Below are 20,867 nucleotides of genomic sequence, written 5' to 3' on the forward strand. Positions count from 1 at the left end.
CACCCTTAAAGTATCCATGTGTAATTTTACTTTATGTTCACTTGCTCCCTGGTTCAACATCATTTGTGGCTGCCCAACATGGCACTGGTCCACCTCCGGCTACACAAGCCCACTGATTTTCCCATACACAGATCAACGACGAAGATTCAAGAGAGCCAGGGCAGTGGCTGGTTGGGTGGGGGACGGTATTCAAATCTCCATTCCACCATGAAGTCCACTAAAGTAACCATTGTCCAAGCTCTGTCTCAGCCCCACCTATTATGCAGGACTGCTCCATGTATGTCATCCGTAAGTTTCTTGGAGGAAGGTTGCAATAAGTGGCAGACATATTGATCTTAAAACCACCAACAGCCTTCCCCAATCATGGCAGAATTGAGAGGGACGTCAAAAGTCACAGAGTTTTGGGACAGAGAATATTTGACCCGGCAGCTGATGCTGGAATACATCTTCCCATCATCCCTTACTGTGGACTGTGCAAAGTGGAGCTGATGAGAGCTGGAATCCAACAACATCTGGAGATTCTCTTCCCTGATCAAGGTCCCCCTACAGAATTCATGTTGGCAAGCTAGTAAAATGTGGGCTAGATGGCGCTACCATGACATAAGAGTTGTAGCTAGTGAGGGATTGCATCTAAGGAGTGCTCATCAGTGGCTCCTGGTCAACATTAAAGAGAAAATGTCCTATCTGCACTTATCTTTTAAGTACTATGGTGATATCACTTCAGAGAGTCCCCTCTTTTCCTCAAAGGATCCTGTAGTTTGTTCAGCGTATTGAGAGTTGGTAGAAGACCCCTAGTCCCCTCACAGAGCTACAATTCCCAGAGTCCCCTGGGGAAAGGGGTTGGTCATTAAACCACTGTGGGAATGGTAGCTCTGTGAGGGGAATAGGGACCTCTTAAAAATTCTCAGCATCCTTAACAGACTACAAGTTACAGAATTCTTTGTGAGGAAGACATGACTTTTTAAAGCTGTATGGCACTGATTTAAACGTATAGTTCAGATGGAGCCAAAATGACAAGCTGGGTGCTATACAGTTGTGTTTGGGCCCAGTGTTGTTCAACAATAAATGATTTGATGAAGGCTGGGGGGGGAGGTACTCATTAAATCTGAAGATAACACCAAACTGTGAGAGATAACCAATGCCTTAGAAGACAGAGATTATCTTGATAGGAAGGAGACCTTGGCCAAAACTCACAGAATGACATTTCAACAGAGATAAATGTGAAGCTCTGTGTTTAGGCAGGAATTAAATCAGATTCACAGGTAGCACCCACAGACTGCGTCTACCCTTCAGCAAATAAAACTTTCCCCTACTCCAAGGATGCAGATACTCTAATCCCACCGAAGACAGCCCAAACCATCACAAATCAATGAAGACGCTTGACAAACTGAACTGTCATTTTGTTTTGTTAACATTTTTAAACAAAGCAATGGGGGGGGGGAATCCAGTAAGAACGAGGCACGAACAAAAAGAAATACATTATTAACAAGGAGGACATTAAAGAGATGTCAGCTGTAAACTTCCAATTTTCTTCTCTTCCTGATTAGCAGTGGTGGTAAAAAAAAACTAATAAAAAATTAAAAGGCATGGGGAGAAAATGAATTCCTAATTTTTCCAGTGTCTGTCCCATTAAATAAGAGCACAAGGTCAAAAAAATAATAACCTCAAGGTTCTGTATACATAATTACAATACTGAAACATATATATAATATATGTGTTATAGAGAAAAGTTATATACAGAAATGAGGATGGACTAATGGAGCATTTTCGCTGGCTTGTAGATGGGATCGTGGAGTCTAGAAGCTGCCATTTAGGGCAGGCGTGTTCTGGGAAGCGAGATTCTGAAACAGGCTCATGATTTTCAAGCTATTCACAACTGCAGAAAAATGTGACCTAAGGCGGAGAGCGAAGCTGCGGAAGGTGAAAGCAGAAGGGGCAACAGGGAGTTATGAAGATGCACAAGTCCAAAGTTGCCCAAATCCATTCAGTCCACTTCCAACCCAGCCCGACCTCCAAGGCAGCAAGAGTTCTCTCTCCCTGTTGCAGAGACCCTTCTTCCCACAACATTTCTAAAATTCTGACCCACCCGCCCAGGCTCTGCTAAGGTACTGTAGATATCAGCATCCCAGGTCTTGCTAAGCTGCATGGAATAAAAGCCAAGGATCTGACCAGCTGCATTCTGCACTGCTGTCAAAGGAAGGCCTAGCTAGCTAATGCCAGTGTGTAGGAACGCTAAAAGGGTTTGTGGTTGCATAACGAAAACACATCGAGAAAAATCATTCGAGTTACAGTATTTTAAAGGAACCAATTTGCTTTCCGCTGAGGGACAGAGGAATAAAGCATGCAACTTGGGGGCATGTACTATATTAACCAACTAAAAGCATTTTAAAACCTGTTTTAAACCGCCATGCCTCGAATTTTATGAAGGGACTGTGGGGCTTCAAAATATGAAAGTATTCTCAGCCTGTTCCCCAAATGACAATTCCTTTACCTGACCCTAGGCCAGCCTTCTTCCTGCTGCTGGTCTCTCAATAAATGTTAGGGTACTGTACCGCCTCTGACTGCCATGCTGGGCTGGGGATCATGGGAGTTTTCATACCAAACACCTGGGAACTTGGGAAAGGGCTCTTCAAGAGAGCCCAGAGAAGTCAAAACTAATGGTCCACTGGATTAAATGTGTTGTGGAGACGCGTCCTTTGTATCCAGCAAATGACTGGTGCTGGGGGTATGCTAATAAAACAAGGGCAAAGATTTCCAAATATGTTGTTAAAGGACTGATATGGGTACCGGTGCTTGGAGAGGACCAGTGTACAACACAGTCCCCCACCCCCCTTGTTGGCAGAAGCTCCCTAGAAACCTGGCTGCTTCCCTCACTGTCTGGAGGCAGCAAATGGGAATGTTTGTGCCAGAAGGTAAATACTGAAGGACAAGAAATTGCTGAAGAGCAAAAACCTTTCTCAAGTGCATATCACCAAAGGGGGAAGGGGGAATCTCCAATCTCTTTTCTCCTTTCTGCTCAAGAAATCTCAACAGACACATATAGGCACCAACTTTTTTTTTCCTGACCACTGCTAAGAAATCTTTGCATAGGAGCAGCCAAATGGCTGAGTTTCTGGGTAGCAGGGTAGCCAGCTCCCCACCCCCAATACACGTACACATACACACACTCAGACTCGCATTCACAGAAAGGCTTCCTGTCTCAATTCACGGTATGTGAGGGAGCAATCCAATAGGCTCAGCTTTCCTCTTTGCTGCAGGCCCATGTTGGCTAAAGCCATCATGATTAAATTTCAGCCTGCCATGCGGCTTTCAAAGAACAGAGACAGCGCCAGCAAATAAGGCAACTATCGTAGCCTGTGGGTAACCATGCATGGGGCCAGGTAGCCAAAGGAAGGAGGGATTTCTTATATGGGAGACAGTCAAGTCTGGGGTGGAGCCGAGGGAAATATATATATATATAGCAATGTTATGAGGGCCAACCCACAATGGAAGAAACATTTGTTAATATATTGGCGGGAGGACAATACCTTGTTCTCGAAACCAGCCTCTCTGGAGGTGGTGTTTGTAAGCCCGGAGTGGTTAAATAGCTTTAAGGAGAGAGGATTCTATATACAGTACTTGAAATTGGGATGTCAGGAGTTATTATTATTAATAATATGGTTACCTCCTCGGTTAAGATTCCCAACCTTTTGGTAGGGGAGCAGAGTGATGCAGCTGCTCCTGTCGGTTGCGACAAAAAGAGCAGTGGGCGGCCATTTTCTGTAGCCACACAGAGCACAGCCGCCATCTTGTTTTGGCCCTATTCATTAACGAGAGGGGAAGGGGAAGGGGAAAGGGAGCCACATCCACCTCAGGCACGCAAAGGGAGGTAAAAACATGGACCTCCGTTAAATATTCCACTACCCAACCGCGGCCCTAAGTTGTGTGGTTCAGTGCATGGCAGCTATCCCTCGCCTTGGCACAGCTCCTCCTGCCTTCTGGGTCCCCCTACCACAACAAGTCTCTGGGTGGCAGCCACCACCTTGGTCCTTGGCTGACGGGAGGGAGTCGTTGGGGCCCGTGTGGCCCCCCAGCCCTACTCAAAAGTGTGTGCTTTGTACCACGGACGCCCCTGAGGTTCCCCCCTCCTTCCCCTCCTCAGCGGGCGGTGGAGGGGCTGACTTGGGTTCCTTTTTCCTCAGCGACAACTTCCTCTCCTTCTTTAGCTTGGCCTCCTCTTTGGCTCGCTCCCTCTGCTGCTTCTTCTCCCGCTCCTTCTCCTGCTTCTCCCGTTCCTTCTGCAGCTTCCGCTCGCGCTCCTTCTCCTGCTTCTGCCGCTCCTTCTCCAGCTTCTCCTGCCTCTCGCGCTCCTTCTCTTTCCGCCTCTCCTCCTTGCTGCTTCCCCCCGCTTTCCTGGGGGGCCCTCCGAGCGGCATGTTGTTCCCGGTCGGGGACGGCAAAGCCGGGTGGAGGCCTTCGGACACCACCACCTGGCTCTGGGCGGCGGGAGGAGCCGGAGTGGGGACAGCTGACACGGCCAAGGAGCCCACCGTGTGCGCTGGGGAGAAGGGGGGGCCACCGGTACTGCCAATGGCAACCCTCTGCCGCAGGCCGGTGAGGCTCAAAAGGCTGGCGCTGGCGCTCAAGGGCGGGTTCATGCGGTGGCTTTCCTCGTGGATGGCCCGCGAGCCATGCAACCGGCGGGAGGGCTTGTACTGGAGCTCTCCCCGCGTCTCCCGCCATTTCTTCAGCTGCGTGGCATTCTCCCGCTCCACAAGGGCTTCCGTCACCGGGAGGTTAATCACCTGGGCAAGGGGGGGGCGGGGGACAGACAAAAGAAAGCGCAAGAGGAATAGCCACGTGGCATCTTTCACCAATGTCCACCACACTTCCACCCCGGTCTCAGCAGCCCCCTCGTATGTGTAACAAAGGCAGGGCCTGGGCAAGGCTACGTCACAGCTGCAATGGAAACCACTTGCCATGTGGAGTTCCTGGTTGCTTCCCTCTGTGGTTTCTCTCTCTCTCTCTCTCTCTCTCTCTCTTTCAAATCAGCCTCGGCAAGCAGAGGAAGACTGCTTAACCTTTTCCGCTATGGTCCAATCAACTTCCGCCATGCCACCTTATAATCTGCATTTGGGGGAATACCAGGATCCGGGACTTTACCCACATGCAGGCAAAAAAGGGCCTGGTGGAGGGCGATTAGATACTGACAAACATGAAGGGGAAGGGCTAGGCAGAACCTCCCCGTTTGCCCTTCCTCCACTCCCAACTCACAGCCTGCTCAGGCAGATTTTGGTTGTATGGGGAAAAAAAAAATCAAAACCATTTTAAAAGTTGAGGGAGAAGCAGCCTTCCCACCCTCCCAAATACCTGAACTCCATGTAATTTGTCACTGGAAGCATGTGATTAGCAGATTTCTTAAAGCACTTTCCACCAAATCTGGAGACAGTCTACTTTTATGAGCTCATTTAAGCTCCCTTCCTCAATTATCTTACTTTAGGATTTTGAGCGCATTTGTATCTTCAGTTCATGTTTATTTGAATAAATATGGACACTGTGGATCGTCCCTTCTTTAAATCTGATATCCCTTTGATAATTTGCATTCTCTACACCAGAGGAGGGCAGATTTGCAGATCATCTAGAAATCAAACAATTGACCCCAATCTGCCTTCTGCCTTCCCCTGCCCTGTGAATCCTGACTACTTTCCCAACTGGCTTTCTGCCTGATGGAGATCATGCAGTAACTCATCCTTGGTGCAGAATCCAAGGCTCCTTGTTCTCCGCTTAGAACTCTGCCCTTATGACCTGTTTCTCACCTCCTGGACAAGGAAGTTCTCTTGCATGGTATCAACAGGCAGGTTCCTTAGTTTCTCCATCGTCTCGTACATGCCTTGGCAGGAGCGCAGCTTGTCTACTGAGCCCAGCGTGTTCCGGAGCAGCACTAGGCCCACACGGAAGATTATCTTCACCCCTGCAAGTGGGAGAGAAGAATCACTCAGGGGTTGGGGGTGTGGGGGGAGGAAGGAGCATGACGCATCGTATGACATGCACTCCCAAACGCAGCCCTCCAGATGCTTTGGGACTACAATTCCCATCATCCCTGACCACTGGTCCTGTTAGCTAGGGATGATGGGAGTTGTAGTCCCAAAACATCTGGAGGGCCGCGTTTGAGGATGCCTGTTGTACAAGGCCAGGAGTCCCACCATCCTCTGCGAGATGGTGATAAGCGTTTTAAAAAAGGAGAAATTCCTTCCAGTAGCACCTTAAAGACCAACTATGTTAGTTCTAGGTATGAGCTTTCGTGTGCATGCACACTTCTTCAGATACAGTGTGCATGCACACGAAAGCTCATACCTAGAACTAACTTAGTTGGTCTTTAAGGTGCTACTGGAAGGAATTTTTTGTTTTGACTATGGCAGACCAACACGGCTACCTATCTGTAACTTAAAAAAGGAGAATACACAAGTGGAGTTTGTAACAACCAAGTAAGCAAGGGCTCAGGAGTTCAGTGATGGAAAGGAAGTGCAAAAGAAAAGTCAAAGGAGAGAATCCAATTTATAGCAGAAAGTGCCGTTGTTCTTGTATCTTTCCCTCCTGACTGGGTCGGCGTAAGGGGGGTGGGTTATGCAGACACTACATAATCAAGACACCCAAGGTCTGGCAGAGAGAAAGCGGGTGGGGACCAAGGAAGGAGCCTCACCTTCACAGAAGAACATGTCCCAGACGCGCAGCACAGAGCACCAGGGCAAGGTCCGGGAGAAGATGCACATGAACCACTCCGTCATGTACAAGATGGGGTCGACCTTGTACCTTTTCAGGTGGCGGTAGGCAATGGGAGACGCTCGCCGCAGCAGGGCAAAGAAGATCTCCCCGTCCAGCTGAATCGCCTCCTGCGCAGGAAGCACAAGAAACCTCTGGGATGAGAGGAGCACTGGGAGGAAGGGGAATCACCAACCCTGTATTTCCCCTCCCCACTACTTTCACCTTTCTCCTTTTAACTGTATCTTGCTGTACCAGCCCAAAGGAGGGCCTGTGGGAGTGCTTGGGTGCAGGAATATCAAGGTGGATAAAAATAATTGAAAATCATGGGGGGTTTTTTAATTTAAATTGGATTTTTTAAATTTAAATTTATTTAAATTGGATTTTTAAAATCAATTGCTTTTGGAGGAAAAAATCTTTCTAAAGATAGTTTTCTATTTAAGTTACATTAGAGTCCAAAGGCTATTCATCAGGCAATAAGGATTTGTTTTAAGTTTTTCATGCGTGCTAAAACTCAGTCTAAGGTGTGTGGTTTTTTTAAAAAAACCGTTTAACCACATCAGTTAACAAACATGGATACTTATGCTATAATGTTATTGTTTAGTTAAAAAAATGTTTAAATTGTTATTAAGGAAATGATTTTCTTCTTCTAATAAGGTGCAGCAGAAAAGTTGTCCAAATATAAACAGTTAATTTATTAAACCTCACAATAATTTCATAATTATCTGTCAACGTATTTCTAATAGTATAACCAAATCAGTAATTTTTGATATAACTGTAAAAACTACTCTGAAAATTTATTATTCCAAAAATGAAACCTTCATCTGGTTGTAAATATTAAGATCATACCAGCAAGAATGAGTCTTTCTGTAAAAAAAATATGATTTAAATCAAGTCTTACTAACTAGAGATTTAAATTAAATCTTACCAACTAGTGATTTAAATCGTGCTATAAATCAATTTGACTTAAATCAAATCCACCCTGAGGAATACCAAAGAAGGATGTAAAAGATCCCAGAGTGCTTTATTAAAAGGTGTAGACTTCAGCAAATCAGCTAGTCAGGTCTCCCAGCCTTTACAGATGCAGACACGGCAGGAAGGAGATGGCTTGTCCACACCCAAGCAAAGGTTTATACAACCTTTATACACAAAGCAGCATTTGTCACTCTGGCCATGACTTCCCATTGTGGCTCCATCATGGCAAATACCAAAATCTCACAGACAGTTCCCCTTTCTGGGCTCAGAGCCCAGAACCCCAAGCCCACAGATAATGAAGCCAATTAGCCTGTATCAAAGCAAATGAATATATACGTATATGAGCTCACTGCTGCTACAACAACTACCAATTATTTGCAGGATTATCTTGACTACCAAGATGATGTCTGCAGAGCTTCTGGAACAGTTCGCCTTTGATTCAACACACATGGGAGAACAAAGAAGCTAAAAAGCAGCTTGAGAAGCCTGATTTCAGACCCTGAAAGTAGTTGTCAGTTCTGAGAGCAACAGAGAAATACAGAGGGACAGGAAAGTCAGAGACAGTAACTAGGCAGGCCTGAAGTGGTCCCACGGACCACAGCTTAAGGCTGCATGGAGCTAGAAGAATTGCCATATTTTTAATGGATAAAGGTTCTGTGACTAATGGCAGAAATAAAGGCAGAAATAAAGCTTCCCCCAGCATGAAACGAACATAGGAAGCTGCCTTTACGTGAGCCCATCTGGCTTAGTACTGCCTACAGTAAGTTGCCAGGATTCAAGCAGGGGTCCCTCCCAGCCCCACCTGGAGATACCAGGGGATTGTACCTGGGAGAGAAGGTGTTCTACCACCAAGCCTGTTGATTTTTGCCTGCTTGGCAGTTGCTTAAAGGCACAGTCTCTGTCCATATAAAACAGGGATGGGGAATCTTTGGCCCCCCAGATGCTGTTGGAGATCCAGTTCCCATCAGCACCAGTCAACATGGCCAATGCTCAGGAGAGATGGGAGATGTAGTCCAACAGCAAGCTAGAGCACCTGGGGTTAGTCACCCCTGCTCTAGTGGGATGGGGTAACGTACATACAGTTAGCCACTGATTCCTCTCTTTAGCTCTGTTGTTCATATGAAAGGTTGGCTTAATTCACTTTTAACTCTCTTTTACCCTGATATTTTTTCCACTGTGGGCCCACTTTTAAGCAGCCACCTGGTTTAAAGAAATGTGTCGTTTAATTGCACATATTTTAAAAAAGCAACTATCCCTTCATATATATGCAGCTGAATAAAAAATAAAAAAAACAGTTCCAAAGGGGAAAGGGCATCTTTCCTTTGTTTCGAGAGGATGGACACATCATGACAGGCAAGATCACAGAAGTCGTATTTCCTCCATTGAAGGGAACGCCTCTTCTAAAACGGCACTCACTGCCCAGTTATAATTATAATTCAGCGATTATAATGGGTTGGGAAAAGAAGAAGTCGGCAACTTGAGCCCAAGGCCAGCTCACACTCCGGACCAGTCATCCGTGGTGGCAAGGGGTGGGAGGGCAAGTTTCCAGGTCTGATTGGAGGGAGGATGAAGGGAGAAGCGAAACAGTTTGGAAAACAAACCCTTTAAAAAGCTAGCCTGATAACTGGCCCTAACAGAGAAATGAAAGTGAGGAAAGAGCAGCCAGGTGTATAATTGTGTGTGTCGCTGCTGCTGCTGCTGCTGCTGCATGTTACCAGACTACAAACCTCCCGTCCTTTCCCAGGAGGGCAAGTCTCATTCCTCTCCAGAAAAGCAGAACACAGGAAGATACCGTGCAGTTCTTGCAGGACACTGCTAAGCATAGATATTCCAATGAAGTAGTAGTGGGAGGAAACGTCTATTCATTCGAGTGTTTTTTTTGAAGAGTGCAGAAGACATTTCCCCATAAAGAAGCCCTGTGGAAATGCCCGGGCCTACTGCCCTTCCTCACAGGACCACAGCCGCACTCACCAGTCCAGCGCTGTAATAGCCAGGGAGGTATTTCTCACAGATTTGCACCAGGCACCAGAAAGCTTGCTGAAGAGACAGAGAAACAGAAACTCTCAACACTGATAATCTGGGCAGTCATACCCTCCAGGCTAAGGCAGTCCTTCCACTAGTTCACTGCCCAATTGCATGCAATAAACCCCTACTAGTGCATTCAGGAAGGACAGCCCAGAGAGTTACCTCCTCTGTTCTGGCTGCCATATTTCCTTTGCAGTGTTGTGCAGTTGGCACACAAGCAACCAACGTCCAAAAAGAAGAACAAAGGAAGTTGCATTATTACATTGGTCTATCTAGCATAGCATTATCTATGCTGACCGGCAGTGGCTCTTCATGGCTGCAGGAAGGGAATATTTCCCAGGCCTACCTTGAGGAGTCAAGGATTGAACCTGCGACCTTCTGCATGCAAAGCAGATGCTCAGCTGCTGAGCTACAGCCCTTGACTTCCACTGGAGTCATGGCACCACCGATGGATTGCTGTGGGCTTATAAATTCTGCTGAAATACCATGGCTATAGTTCTACGTTGGGCAATGTTTGCAGGTAAGGGTGTTTTGAGAACTGGCCTGAGACTAAGGAACAGGGCTGAAAAGTGGCAGGTTGCCAGAGAGAGAGAGAGAGGGTTGAGGAGAGAGTGCCCAACAGACTCTTATCTCCTGGTAGACATGTCTTGAGGGCCCATGCGCAGTCATAAAGATTGTTGCAAGACTAGAGTTTGAGTTTGGAGGCTCTGAGACATCTGCTTGGTTTGGTGATTAAAATGCTGCGCAAAGACCTGGGAGACCAGGGTTCAAATCCCTACTCAGCCAGGTGACCTCGGCCTGGCAGTCATCAGCTCTCGGCCTAGCCTACTTGTTGTGAGGATAAAACGAGGAGTGGGGGGGAGCCTGCCCATCAGCCTGAGCTCCTTGGGGAAAAGAAGGGATGTGAATGTAATAATCAATTTAAAAAACAAACCCACTGCACATGCTCAGTGTCATATAGAAAAAAGGCTGCAGCTGAGAACAGCACCCTGGGCTAGACGAGCCTCTGGTCTGACCCAGCAGGGCTGCTCTTAGGTGTCTCTGAGAGCATGGAGCAAGGTGCCGGCTCCCCCTGCCCACTGCTTCAGCAGCACAAAGAACCGTTTCTAGCAGAGAAGGAACCACTGGGTAGGCCTGGTGTAAAAGACCCTCTCATTACCAACACCAAGATCCCAAGAGTTTTGGAGTCAGGATGCTCTCCACCCTCCCACTTTTCCTGCTGATGATTCTTCTCAGCATATACAAACTTCAGCTCCTCCCAAACCTCATCCACCACATCCCATTCTTTTCTTTTTTCAGAGAACCCACATTCTCAAGGTGTCCGCTGTCCCTCCCTCTGCCACACAATGTCATGAAGGAGCTCCTCACCTCTGCAGGCATATGCATCAGCAAAACCGCGGCCACTGGTGCCTGTGCCTGGCAGTAGCCTTCTTCTGGCCGGTAGATGGTGTAGGCCTTCAGAATGCGGTAGAGGTCCTGCTGCCTGTGACGGAAGAGAAGGGTGAGGACCAGGGATCCAGAACCCCTCTCCTAGCCTTGAAGGGGCATCAGATTCAAAATGGAACCCAGTAGGCTCAGGGAAGGGTTGGAAGGTGTGACGTAGGTCTTTGGCCTCTAGGCAGTGCCACTGCTAACCCAAGACTAGGCCGCAAATAAAGGCTGGGCCTCCAATGGAGGCTCAAGGTTTCCAAAGTACATGCTGTAATGCTCCTGGGACAGGCAAAAGAGAGGTGGAAGTCATGAGTGTCTGACTACCAATGGGCTGTGCTACTTCGGGTGGGAGATGGAAGGGATGCAGGAGAAGGAAGAATGCTGGAACCTGAGTGAGTGCTGACAGTCTTTCCCAACCTGGTGGGCTACAACTCCCATCATCCGCACCCAGCACAGGGAGATGGAGAGGAAGGGAGAAAGCAACGCCTCTAAGGCTCCTTAGAGGGCAAATTGTTCAAGTACACGGGGTGGAAGCGCAATCCTAAGAGTCAGAGGTGCACAAGAGAAGTATGGAGACCTCCCAAACCTAGGTGACACTCATTTTGGCCAATGTAGCAAAACCATTCCCTGCCGCCCGTCTTCCGTTCTCTCACCCGTGGCCTCCCCGAGCTGCAAACATCTCGTGGAAAGGGAATTGCCTGTGCAGGTCTTTTTCAATCACATCTAGCCATTTGGGATCTCCAGGCTGGCGTTCCAATTCCTAAGAAAAAAGCAGTCAAGAAACAAAACAAAACAAAATGGAGAGGGAGAAAGGCTGAAAACTTGTTCTCTCTTCTTTTCCCAACAGAGAGCCTGACGTCACCCTCCCATCAGCATAGCAGCCAATACCTCAAATTTCCCTGGATTTTGATCCAGAAGCTCCTTGCTGTTTGAGAGAAGTTGCCATGCTTTGGCACGGAGAGAAGAGGGGATCCCCTTCCGGCAGCGCAATTTCACCTGCAAATGAGATGGAGGAATTAATAAACTCAGTAAGAAAGGGAAGCTCAGATCCCAGCTGGAGTCTTTCCCTCTACACAGTCGGGAAGGTGGTACTCAGAAGCTGATCCCTGCTTACCTTTTGGAATCTGCGTGACAGCCATTTGTCCCAGTGGGAAAACATGTCCAGCCATTTGAGTTCCCTCTGCCTGGCCACGTCTACTGGGATGGCACTTTCACTGCAGGGAAAGAAGAAAGGATAAGGAAGCAGATACTGAGCTAAGGAGAAAAAGGTTGTCAGTTCTACTCAGTGCCAAGTGAGTTTCATACATGCCTATTATGCTCATTTTGCAAGAAGTACACAACATTCATGGAAAGAGCTAAAGGGCTATGCAATATAGTGGTGCCCTCAGCCTCTTGGCCAGCTTCTGAACTTTCAAAAGGACACAACTACAAATTCCTTTTTTGAAAAATGCAGATTATACAGCTGCACTCGGGACGTGGGGCCCCTGGGAAAGCACCAAACTCCCCCAGCCCAGTGTCCTGCTCTTGTTCCCCAGCTTGATGGTCCCTGAGAGTCCCCCTCTTCCAGACCCTTCTAGGAAAAGGGATTGGCAGGACAAGCCCCCCAGGCAGGTAACAAACACTTTCTGAGCCAGCCACCCTCTACTTGCTACCCTGAACATACCATCTTTGTAATTTCTACTCAACACATGGGAAAATCCTAGACTGAGCTTTCCTTCCGTCAAACTCATTGCTCTTGGTTTGTGGCCACCAAGGAGATTGTGGGAGGGCATTGAGAAATGGAGCAGTTTCCTCCTGCGTAACCTGAGAAAATGTTACAGGGTAAGGTTCCAGTCAGAGTGTCTGTGGTTTCCCACTATCCATTCCTGCCTCCGGGCTCACCAACCGTGTACTACATGACTACAAGCACATGCAAGATTCACAATGTATTCAGCTTTCCTCGCTCCTCCCCCACAAAAGAAAACTTCAAAGAGTATCCGGGGATAACTCCGATAAGCATGAATGAAAGTAAGAAGCCCTTCAGCTAGTCGTGATGTGATTCACAGTTAACAGGCAATTCAAGCTTGTCCTCTTTTTTTAAAATACATTTTCAAAATATAAACACACAAAATAAATAAAGAAAAAAAGACAACTCAAGCTTGTCCTTTTATGGGGGGGGGGGCGAGAAGAGTGAGGTGCCTAATTTCACTTGCTTCCACCCCTTACCCCGCATCAGTTTCAGTCAAGAGGCCTTAGGGAAGGCAAACATACAGAAGGATCTGGGCAGGGCTCCCTTTAACAGAACCCAGCAAGAAACAGGAAGTGTGGTTTGCCAAACAGGAAGTGGTGGGGCTGCTTAATTGAAAAAAGCCAGGGAAGGAGTTTGGTGGGGAAGGAACAGCAGTTTTCTCCCACGGCCACACCCATCGGAGGAAACCAGTGGCTGGTGCTTTTGTGGGGCTCCACTTCTCTGCAAGGCAACCTACAAGCCTCCAGCACTATAAGGCTTTAGCCCACGCATAGAGAAACCAGGGATCTCCACTCACTTCCTACAGCGCATCGGGGTGGGTGCAGCCCTGGGCTTAGCCAGCACCCCTATGCCCCATTTCTATCCTGGTCTTCCTTCCATGGAACTTAGAGCAGCACATGTGGGGTTTATTTGATCTTCACAACAATTGTGTGAGTGACTTGTTCAAGGTCACCCAGGGGAGCGTTGTGGCTGAGCAGCGGTTTGAACCAGAGCTGCCTACACACCCAGTACTCAAGCCATGAGTCAAAAGCTCTACTTCGCCCCAAAATTTGCTAGAGGAACCTGTATTTCATAGCCTAAGACAAATCAAAAGAGATATATTTTAACCAATGTGGATAAGGCAGGGAAGAAAACCAAACACAAAACAACAAATCCTGAATACAGGCTCGGCTCAGCTCCCAATATCTCAGATTCCAATTTTTTCTGCTCTAACCCTGTTGGCTGCCGATACCCACAGTTCTCTTTCTATTGACTACTGTTTACTTTGTCAATCGTTCTTCCTCAATAACTGGCTTTCCTTACAGGTTCCAGCATCGGCCAAAAGATGACAGAAGGTGGTACAGATGGCTGAGCAGGAACAGCAGCTTATCTGCATCCAATAAGAGAAACTTCAGGCAATTGGTCCCACACCCGCCAAGCAAAGAAAGCAACCCCCCAGGCTGCTGCCGCCTACATGCATTCGCCAGCTGAAACAAAGCAACACCCCACTAATCCTTCACACAGACATGCCTCGTTACTAACTCATATTCTGCAGACGAACAAGCTGACGGTCAGCAGACTGCAAAACCACTAGGAATTTGCACTTGTCAGAACTATCAACTAAAAAGGGCATTCCACAACTGAAATCAATCCTGCAAATTAGGACTGCCAGCATAGACTAGTTTTCATATTTAATTTACATCTAACTTTTCTTGTGGGCAAAACTGGGAACTGTTTCTTCCTGCCACATCCTTGCATCTTGTAAGAAGACTTTAAAAATGGATCCAACACATTGCTGAAAATTCCAGCGATTAGACAGCTTACAACAGAACCTCCCCAAGCCCCACCCCCGTTTTCAGAAAGTGAATACTTCCAATTGCTAGAGAGAAACAATACGGAGAAAGCTGTCAGCACCACCTCGCCCTCTGGGGGTATTTGACCAGCCAGCTATTGGAAACAAAGGGCCTTAGGTGCTATGTAAAAAAGGATCTGGCCAAAGGCTCCTCTAATTCAGCGTCCTATTCTCATAGTGGCCAAACAGATGCTTGTGGGAAGTCTAATATCATGTTGAAAACTAGCGGGGGAGAAGAGGGCTGGCCTCCGATGAGGTTTTCCTCATCAAACATGAGCTCAGCATACTTCCTTTCTCTTTAAAAGAAAACTAAAATTCTTAGGATTAGGGGTGGCTGCCAAATCCTGTGTTAGTGGCTGTTTACAGGTACGTCACTTTCTAAATACACACATACACAATGTTCCACATGCCATACACACTATTCCACACTCCCATGTGAAACCAGGGCAACCGGGGAGAGAGGCAATGCTCCCTCCTCCACACTCTTTAGTGGCACCTGATATGGGGCCTAGGTAAGTCTTTGAGCTAAAAGTCCTCCCTAGACATCCATCAGTCAGTGGCACTTGGCATTACTATGCTCAGGAATCCAGGGAAGTGAGACAAACTTCCAGTGGGCTTAACTGCCTGACTGAAGGCCACAGGCAACTGCCGCTGTACAGTTACAGGTCCTGAAAGGTCAGCTTTTGAACCCACCCAGAATCTCCCAGCTTTTCAGGGCCAGAACAGGCAGCAAGTCTGGGTAGAGTGATACACCGGCACGGAGAGGAAGAGGGGAAACACCTTCCAATAGATAACGGCTCAAAAGCTCTTCAATAGCAACAGCATGTTGGTCAGTCCACGCTGCACAAATCACCTGAGCACTAATTCACTTTCTTTCCTCGCCCCATGTAGATGACAAACTGCTTTTAGAAGAAGCTGCTTGTAACTGAGGACTGGGGGAATGGTGCTCTTCAAAATAAGGAAACAAAAGCCAAGCACTCTTCACAGAATATCTCTTCAACAGCCACAGCTGTATACACTTTATTGAGAGCCTGAAAACAATTAAGAGCACACAGGGCAAGTTGAATGTGGTCCATCCATTCCTGCATCTCATCTCCAGGAGGAGCAAGGAAGCGGTGTTAGAAACTCAGATATATAAGCTAATTGCCAAATGGCATCTTAAACCTGGGTTGCAGTTGCCACAATGGTATGTCTAGGCACCATTCCCACCCCACCCCCCAAATAAGTTTATTAGTATTATTATTAATTTCATTCTATACCACTTTATATTTTAAAGAGAAAACCTCAAAGTGGTTTACGGCACATTAAAACATCAAATAAAACAATACAGAATAAAATAAATTCAAGCTTCAGGGGAAATATTTCATATCCTTCTCTAAGTGACATTTTGCTTTCCCCATATTTATTTACCTATTTAATTTATATACAGTGGTGCCCCGCAGGACGAACGCCTCGCAAGACGGAAAACCCGCTAGACGAAAGGGTTTTCCGTTTTGGAGGCGCTTTGCAAAACAAATTTCCCTATGGGCTTGCTTCGCAAGACGAAAATGTCTTGCGAGTTCCTGCGGGTTTTTTCCCCTTTCCCCCCCCCTTTTGCTAAGCCGCTAAGCCGCTTATCAGCTGATAAGCCGCTTAACAGCTGATCGCTAAAAGCCGCTAAACCGCTAATAGCGCTAATCTGCTAAGCTGTCAATGGGCTTGCTTTGCAAGACGAAAAAACCGCTATACGAAGAGCCTCACGGAACGGATTAATTTTGTCTTGCGAGGCACCACTGTAGCTGCCCAATCGCAGAAGTACTCTCGGAAGCCAGTGCAGTGTAGTGGTTAAGAGTGTTGGGCTAGGACCTGGAAGATCAGGGTTCAAAACCCCACTCAGTCATGAAGCTTACTAGGTGACCTAGGGCCAGTCACAGCCTCTTAACCTACCTCACAGGGTTGTTATAGGGATTGACTGAGGAGGTGGGTGAACCATGTACTCCTTGGAGAAAAAGGCAAGATATAAATGCAATAAAGAAGCTGTTCTGTTTACCTGCTTAAGAAAGGTGGAGGGGCCAGCCAGACGGAGATGTCAGTCACCAACTTGGCATCTGAAGATCTCCATGTGGTCGCAACTGGGCCCATGTCAGTTGCAAAACATGCCTGGTGCCTGCCTGGCTAATTTCTAACACTGCCAGAAAGCAACAGGCCAGTAATCAGTCAATTCATCATCTCATTCCTTCCTAGCTGTTAGAAGACTGACAAGTGAGCAGGTGATTGTTTCCTTTGGCTATAGTTAGCAACTACAGATGTAGAGATCCTATATGAAAATGTCTAACCTTTGACCTGCTCACATCCTGGGACAGTGAATTCCCTGAGCAACTTTGTCTCCCACCACACCACAAATGCATGGAATGGCCATTTAAGAGGCAATGGCAGCTGGAGTAAGAGGCAAACCAAGGATTTGGGAGATATAGAGTAATACACAACTGAAATATAATAGACGTGATGGTCTGAATTCTCACTACTGAGACTAATGCTACAACAACACTTCCCGTGTTTGGGACAAAGACTGACTGGCATGAATGAAAGAAAGGTGGTCAGTCACAATACAAAAGAGCATGTAGCATCCTTCCAGTGAAACCACACATCCAGAGAGATGGTTTGAATTTCAGGCCAATGAGGGCAGCATCCAAGCTGAAGAGAAAAAACAGAGTTATGGTGGAAAGGGCAGAGATTAAATCCCAAGTCATATTTGGATGGAGAAATGAGTCACTTGATCTAATTGAAGGATCATGCTGAAGAGATAGCTCTAGGGTTTAGGAAGACAATTAAGGCAGTTCCAAAACAGTCATGATCAGCAGCCCACCCACCCCAATTCATACAACTGTTTTACAGAGCATCAGGAAGCCTCAGAACTCCACACTGTCCTTCTGCCTAGAGGAGAATCAATGTATTTCACCTCTTTTCAAAAACTCAAGTGCTTTTTGTTCCTTTGCTGTATGCCAAGCACAGGATGATGAAGTAGGTTTAGAGGGGGAAAATAAGGATTTTTCTTAAAGAGGAATGACTGCACATTCTGTTCCAAACGTCAACCAATAAAACCAAAATCTCATATTCCCCAAAAGTCAAAGATTAGATCAAGCACTCCCCAAACTAGCGAGATACCATTCACAAAGCCTGATGGACGAGCATCTGTGGGCGATGCCTTAGGTTATACTTATGCTGTCAGGGTACCAATCTGGGCAAGGATCCCTCTCATCCCTAGGATTCTCCCCATAACCCAACTTTTCCAAGATGACAGCTTGCGCCCCCTAGGGGAAGAACATCATATATTCTTTTCCCAGCACCCTAGCCAGAGTTGGAATTGTGGTCATCACTGGCTATCTTGCTGAACTTGTTTGTCCTGTATAAAAGACTAACATCTCCCCTCCCTCCCTTCCCCGCAGCATGGGAAACTCATCACCTTGGTGCCAATACTTACACTGAACCAACATATTGGCTGCCCCCTAGGAAGCCATATTTGTCGGTCCTGCGGTATGCCAATCCATTGATCTCAGAATCTGAACCCAGGGAGCTAGCATCATCAAGGAATCCAGAGCCGGGCAGTGACTCCATGGTGCCTGACATGAGGCTGACAGAATCCAAGTAGCTCAATGTGTCAGGAGCTGGAGGAGCCCTGGGTGCCGGCGTTCCGAGACTGGACTGGGAACCCATGTCCTGGGGCGGTTGTGGAGTGGAGAGATCGTGAGGCGCCAAGCCCTCTGGCGTGGTCGGTGGAGTCTTCTCAGGAGGCGTCACGGGGCTAGGCGCTACCACTACCACTGTGGGCGATTCTGGTGGAACCGGAAGAGATTTCACCAAGGTCTCTTTAGGCAAAGCCACAGCTGGCGACACTATCCCAACATCATCAGACGACGTCACCGACATTCCATTTACTGTTGCCATGGCTGGCACAGGATCCACCGAATTGGTCACAGGTACCGTCTCTGCGGAAGATTTGTCGCCCATCGGAATTACGTCCGTAGCTACGGCATCCGATGCCACCTGTGCAGGAAAGGCCATGGTCCCGTTATCGTTGGCCACAGCCATGAGAGACATCTCTACGGTGATCTTGGTTAAAGTTGCTTCTGTAGGAATGCAAGGTGCTGCTGTTGTAGCGCTGGTTGGCAGGTCTGCTTCCACGGCTTCCATTGTTACTGCATTGTCTGTTGCCAGGGGCGAAGCTGTCATGTTGTCTGCAGACACTCCTACAGCCCCAGGAGCCGGGCTCACCTTCTTGAGGGCATGGAGCACTGAGTGAGGAGCATTATACCTCGGTGGGGGTGATGGGGGGTCCCCAGAACCAGTCTCCATAACAACAATGGCCCCCTCCCCCCCAACGGGGGGGGAATGCGGCCTAGTCACCCAGCCAAAGCCTGAGATGTGGTAAGGGGAGGGTGGGGAAGGAGAAGGAGGAAGCACAGAGCCTCGCGCTCCCCCCTGCCCTGGTAGTAGCAGCAGCAGTAGGAGAGGCAACCACCCCAGGCTGCGCGCGCATCTCCAGACAGCCTAGGCCGGAGTTCAGCCAATGAGAGTCAAGGAGGAAAACGACTTTAGCCAATCACTGAAATGGAGCACAAGTGGAACAGAAAGGGGTGGGGAGGGCATGGAGATGAGGGCGGGGCTCCTCGAAGGGCAAACCAATCGAATAGAGCGGGCTATGGTGCGCAGCCAATCCTTAAAGGGAAGTAGGAGATGTCGATCAAAATGAGGAAGGGCGGGGGAGTACTTGCCAATCAGAGACACAGACCAAAACCAGAAATCCGTTTTCTTAGCCGGGAGGCCGGCGAAGCTCAACCAATCGGGACAGAGCTGGCTAAGGTATTTGTAGGAAAGGGCGGGGGAGAGGCGTGCTTAAAGAGCCCACCAGCCAACAGGAAGAAGAACCGGCAAGGATTGTCCAATCACCAGCGAGAGCGGAAATTAACCCTGCAAAGACGAACGCACGTGATGTTTATAGGCGGCTAACGGGGAAGTAAAAGCGGCGGCTGTCGTCAAATAAAGCGGCAGGCTGAAGGTGTCAGTTTTTTTGAGTAGCGTGATCCTGAACCAATGGAAAAGGTGGGCGCGAACGTTTCTGACGTTGCCCAGTCCAGCGAAAGGCAAGAGACCTTTCTTGTCGGCTTGTGAGGTGTTACCAGAGTAGCCAATAAGAATGGTGTTTCGATTTTTAATTGACATTTCCCTAGGCCAGTCAGATTTAAAAATTGAGTTAGACAGGCGAGAGTCAGAGCCAACGACCAAGAACGAAATGAATTGTGGGGGCGGGGAAGAGAGTGATTGATGGGGCTACGAGGGTTATGATTGGACCCCATATTGTCAAATGAAAGGCAAGGAGGGGTCCTAACGGGAATAGAATTTCAAGAGATGCTGCCTCGACCGGCCTTGTCAAGAACTTGACCAAAGTCCCAGCATCCTTTGCACTCACGTGATAGTTGTGCACGCTGTGCCGGCTTGAAACGCAGTGAGGTCACTCATTATTCTTCTTAATTCGGATTGAAGCTGGCTTTGAGGGGAAGTGCATCAAAATGCCTCACTGCATAAGACATGACAGGATAGGTATGGATTTGGGCTGACTTCAAAAAGAATTGCTGCCCCTGTGGTGAGCCGGCATTCCTTGGAAAAGTACTTTGGGCTGAAGGAGGCAGCTGGAAGTGACAGACACCCTTTCCCACTTTCTCTTTCAGCCTTTACACTGACTTTTACCCAAATCCAAAGTGCGTGATCTGAGGAAGTGATCAAAAGTCCAAATGTGCCCTGAGGTCTGAAAATATTGGCAACCCCTGATGTACTAGATGATGCGGGTGGCGCTGTGGTCTAAATCACTGAGCCTCTTGGGCTTGCCGATCAGAAGGTTGGCGGTTCGAATCCTCACGGCAGGGTGCTCTGTCCCAGCTTCTGCCAACCTAGCAGTTCAAAACCAGTGCAAGCAGATAAATAGGTAAACAGCATTTCCATGTGCTCTGGCTCCCGTCACGGTGTTCCGTTGTGCCTAAAGTGGTTTAGTCATGCTGGCCACATGACCTGGAAAGCCGTCTGTGGACAAACGCCGGGTCACTCGGGCAGAAAGCAAGATGAGTGCCGCAACCCCATAGTCGCCTTTGACTGGACTTAACTGTC

At 47.9% G+C, this 20,867-nt stretch overlaps 1 protein-coding gene across 1 annotated transcript; it reads right to left on the reverse strand.

Moving 5' to 3' along the window:
* Window positions 1–1,393: 1,393 nt before the first annotated feature.
* On the reverse strand, window positions 1,394–19,232 carry TBC1D10B (TBC1 domain family member 10B). Its single transcript, XM_079951349.1, has 9 exons — window positions 18,190–19,232; window positions 12,284–12,383; window positions 12,058–12,165; window positions 11,823–11,929; window positions 11,107–11,221; window positions 9,685–9,750; window positions 6,680–6,869; window positions 5,796–5,950; window positions 1,394–4,784 (listed from the first exon to the last, which is right to left on the reverse strand). The coding sequence occupies exons 1-9, from the start codon at window positions 19,059–19,061 to the stop codon at window positions 4,080–4,082; spliced, it is 2,418 nt and encodes an 805-aa protein (XP_079807475.1). The 5' UTR covers window positions 19,062–19,232; the 3' UTR covers window positions 1,394–4,079.
* Window positions 19,233–20,867: the final 1,635 nt, after the last annotated feature.

Source organism: Podarcis cretensis (assembly GCF_951804945.1).
Source record: "Podarcis cretensis genome assembly, chromosome: 13".
Taxonomy (NCBI): Eukaryota; Metazoa; Chordata; class Lepidosauria; order Squamata; family Lacertidae; genus Podarcis; species Podarcis cretensis.

Excerpts from the sequence above, each read along its gene's own strand:
- TBC1D10B (XM_079951349.1), bottom strand. The coding sequence starts at position 19,061 with ATGGAGACTGGTTCTGGGGACCCCCCATCACCCCCACCGAGGTATAAT. Across the intron at positions 12,384-18,189 it reads AGCCAATATGTTGGTTCAGT|TGAAAGTGCCATCCCAGTAG; the intron begins GTAAGTATTGGC and ends CTTTCCCTGCAG. Across the intron at positions 5,951-6,679 it reads GGACATGTTCTTCTGTGAAG|GGGTGAAGATAATCTTCCGT; the intron begins GTGAGGCTCCTT and ends TCCCACTTGCAG.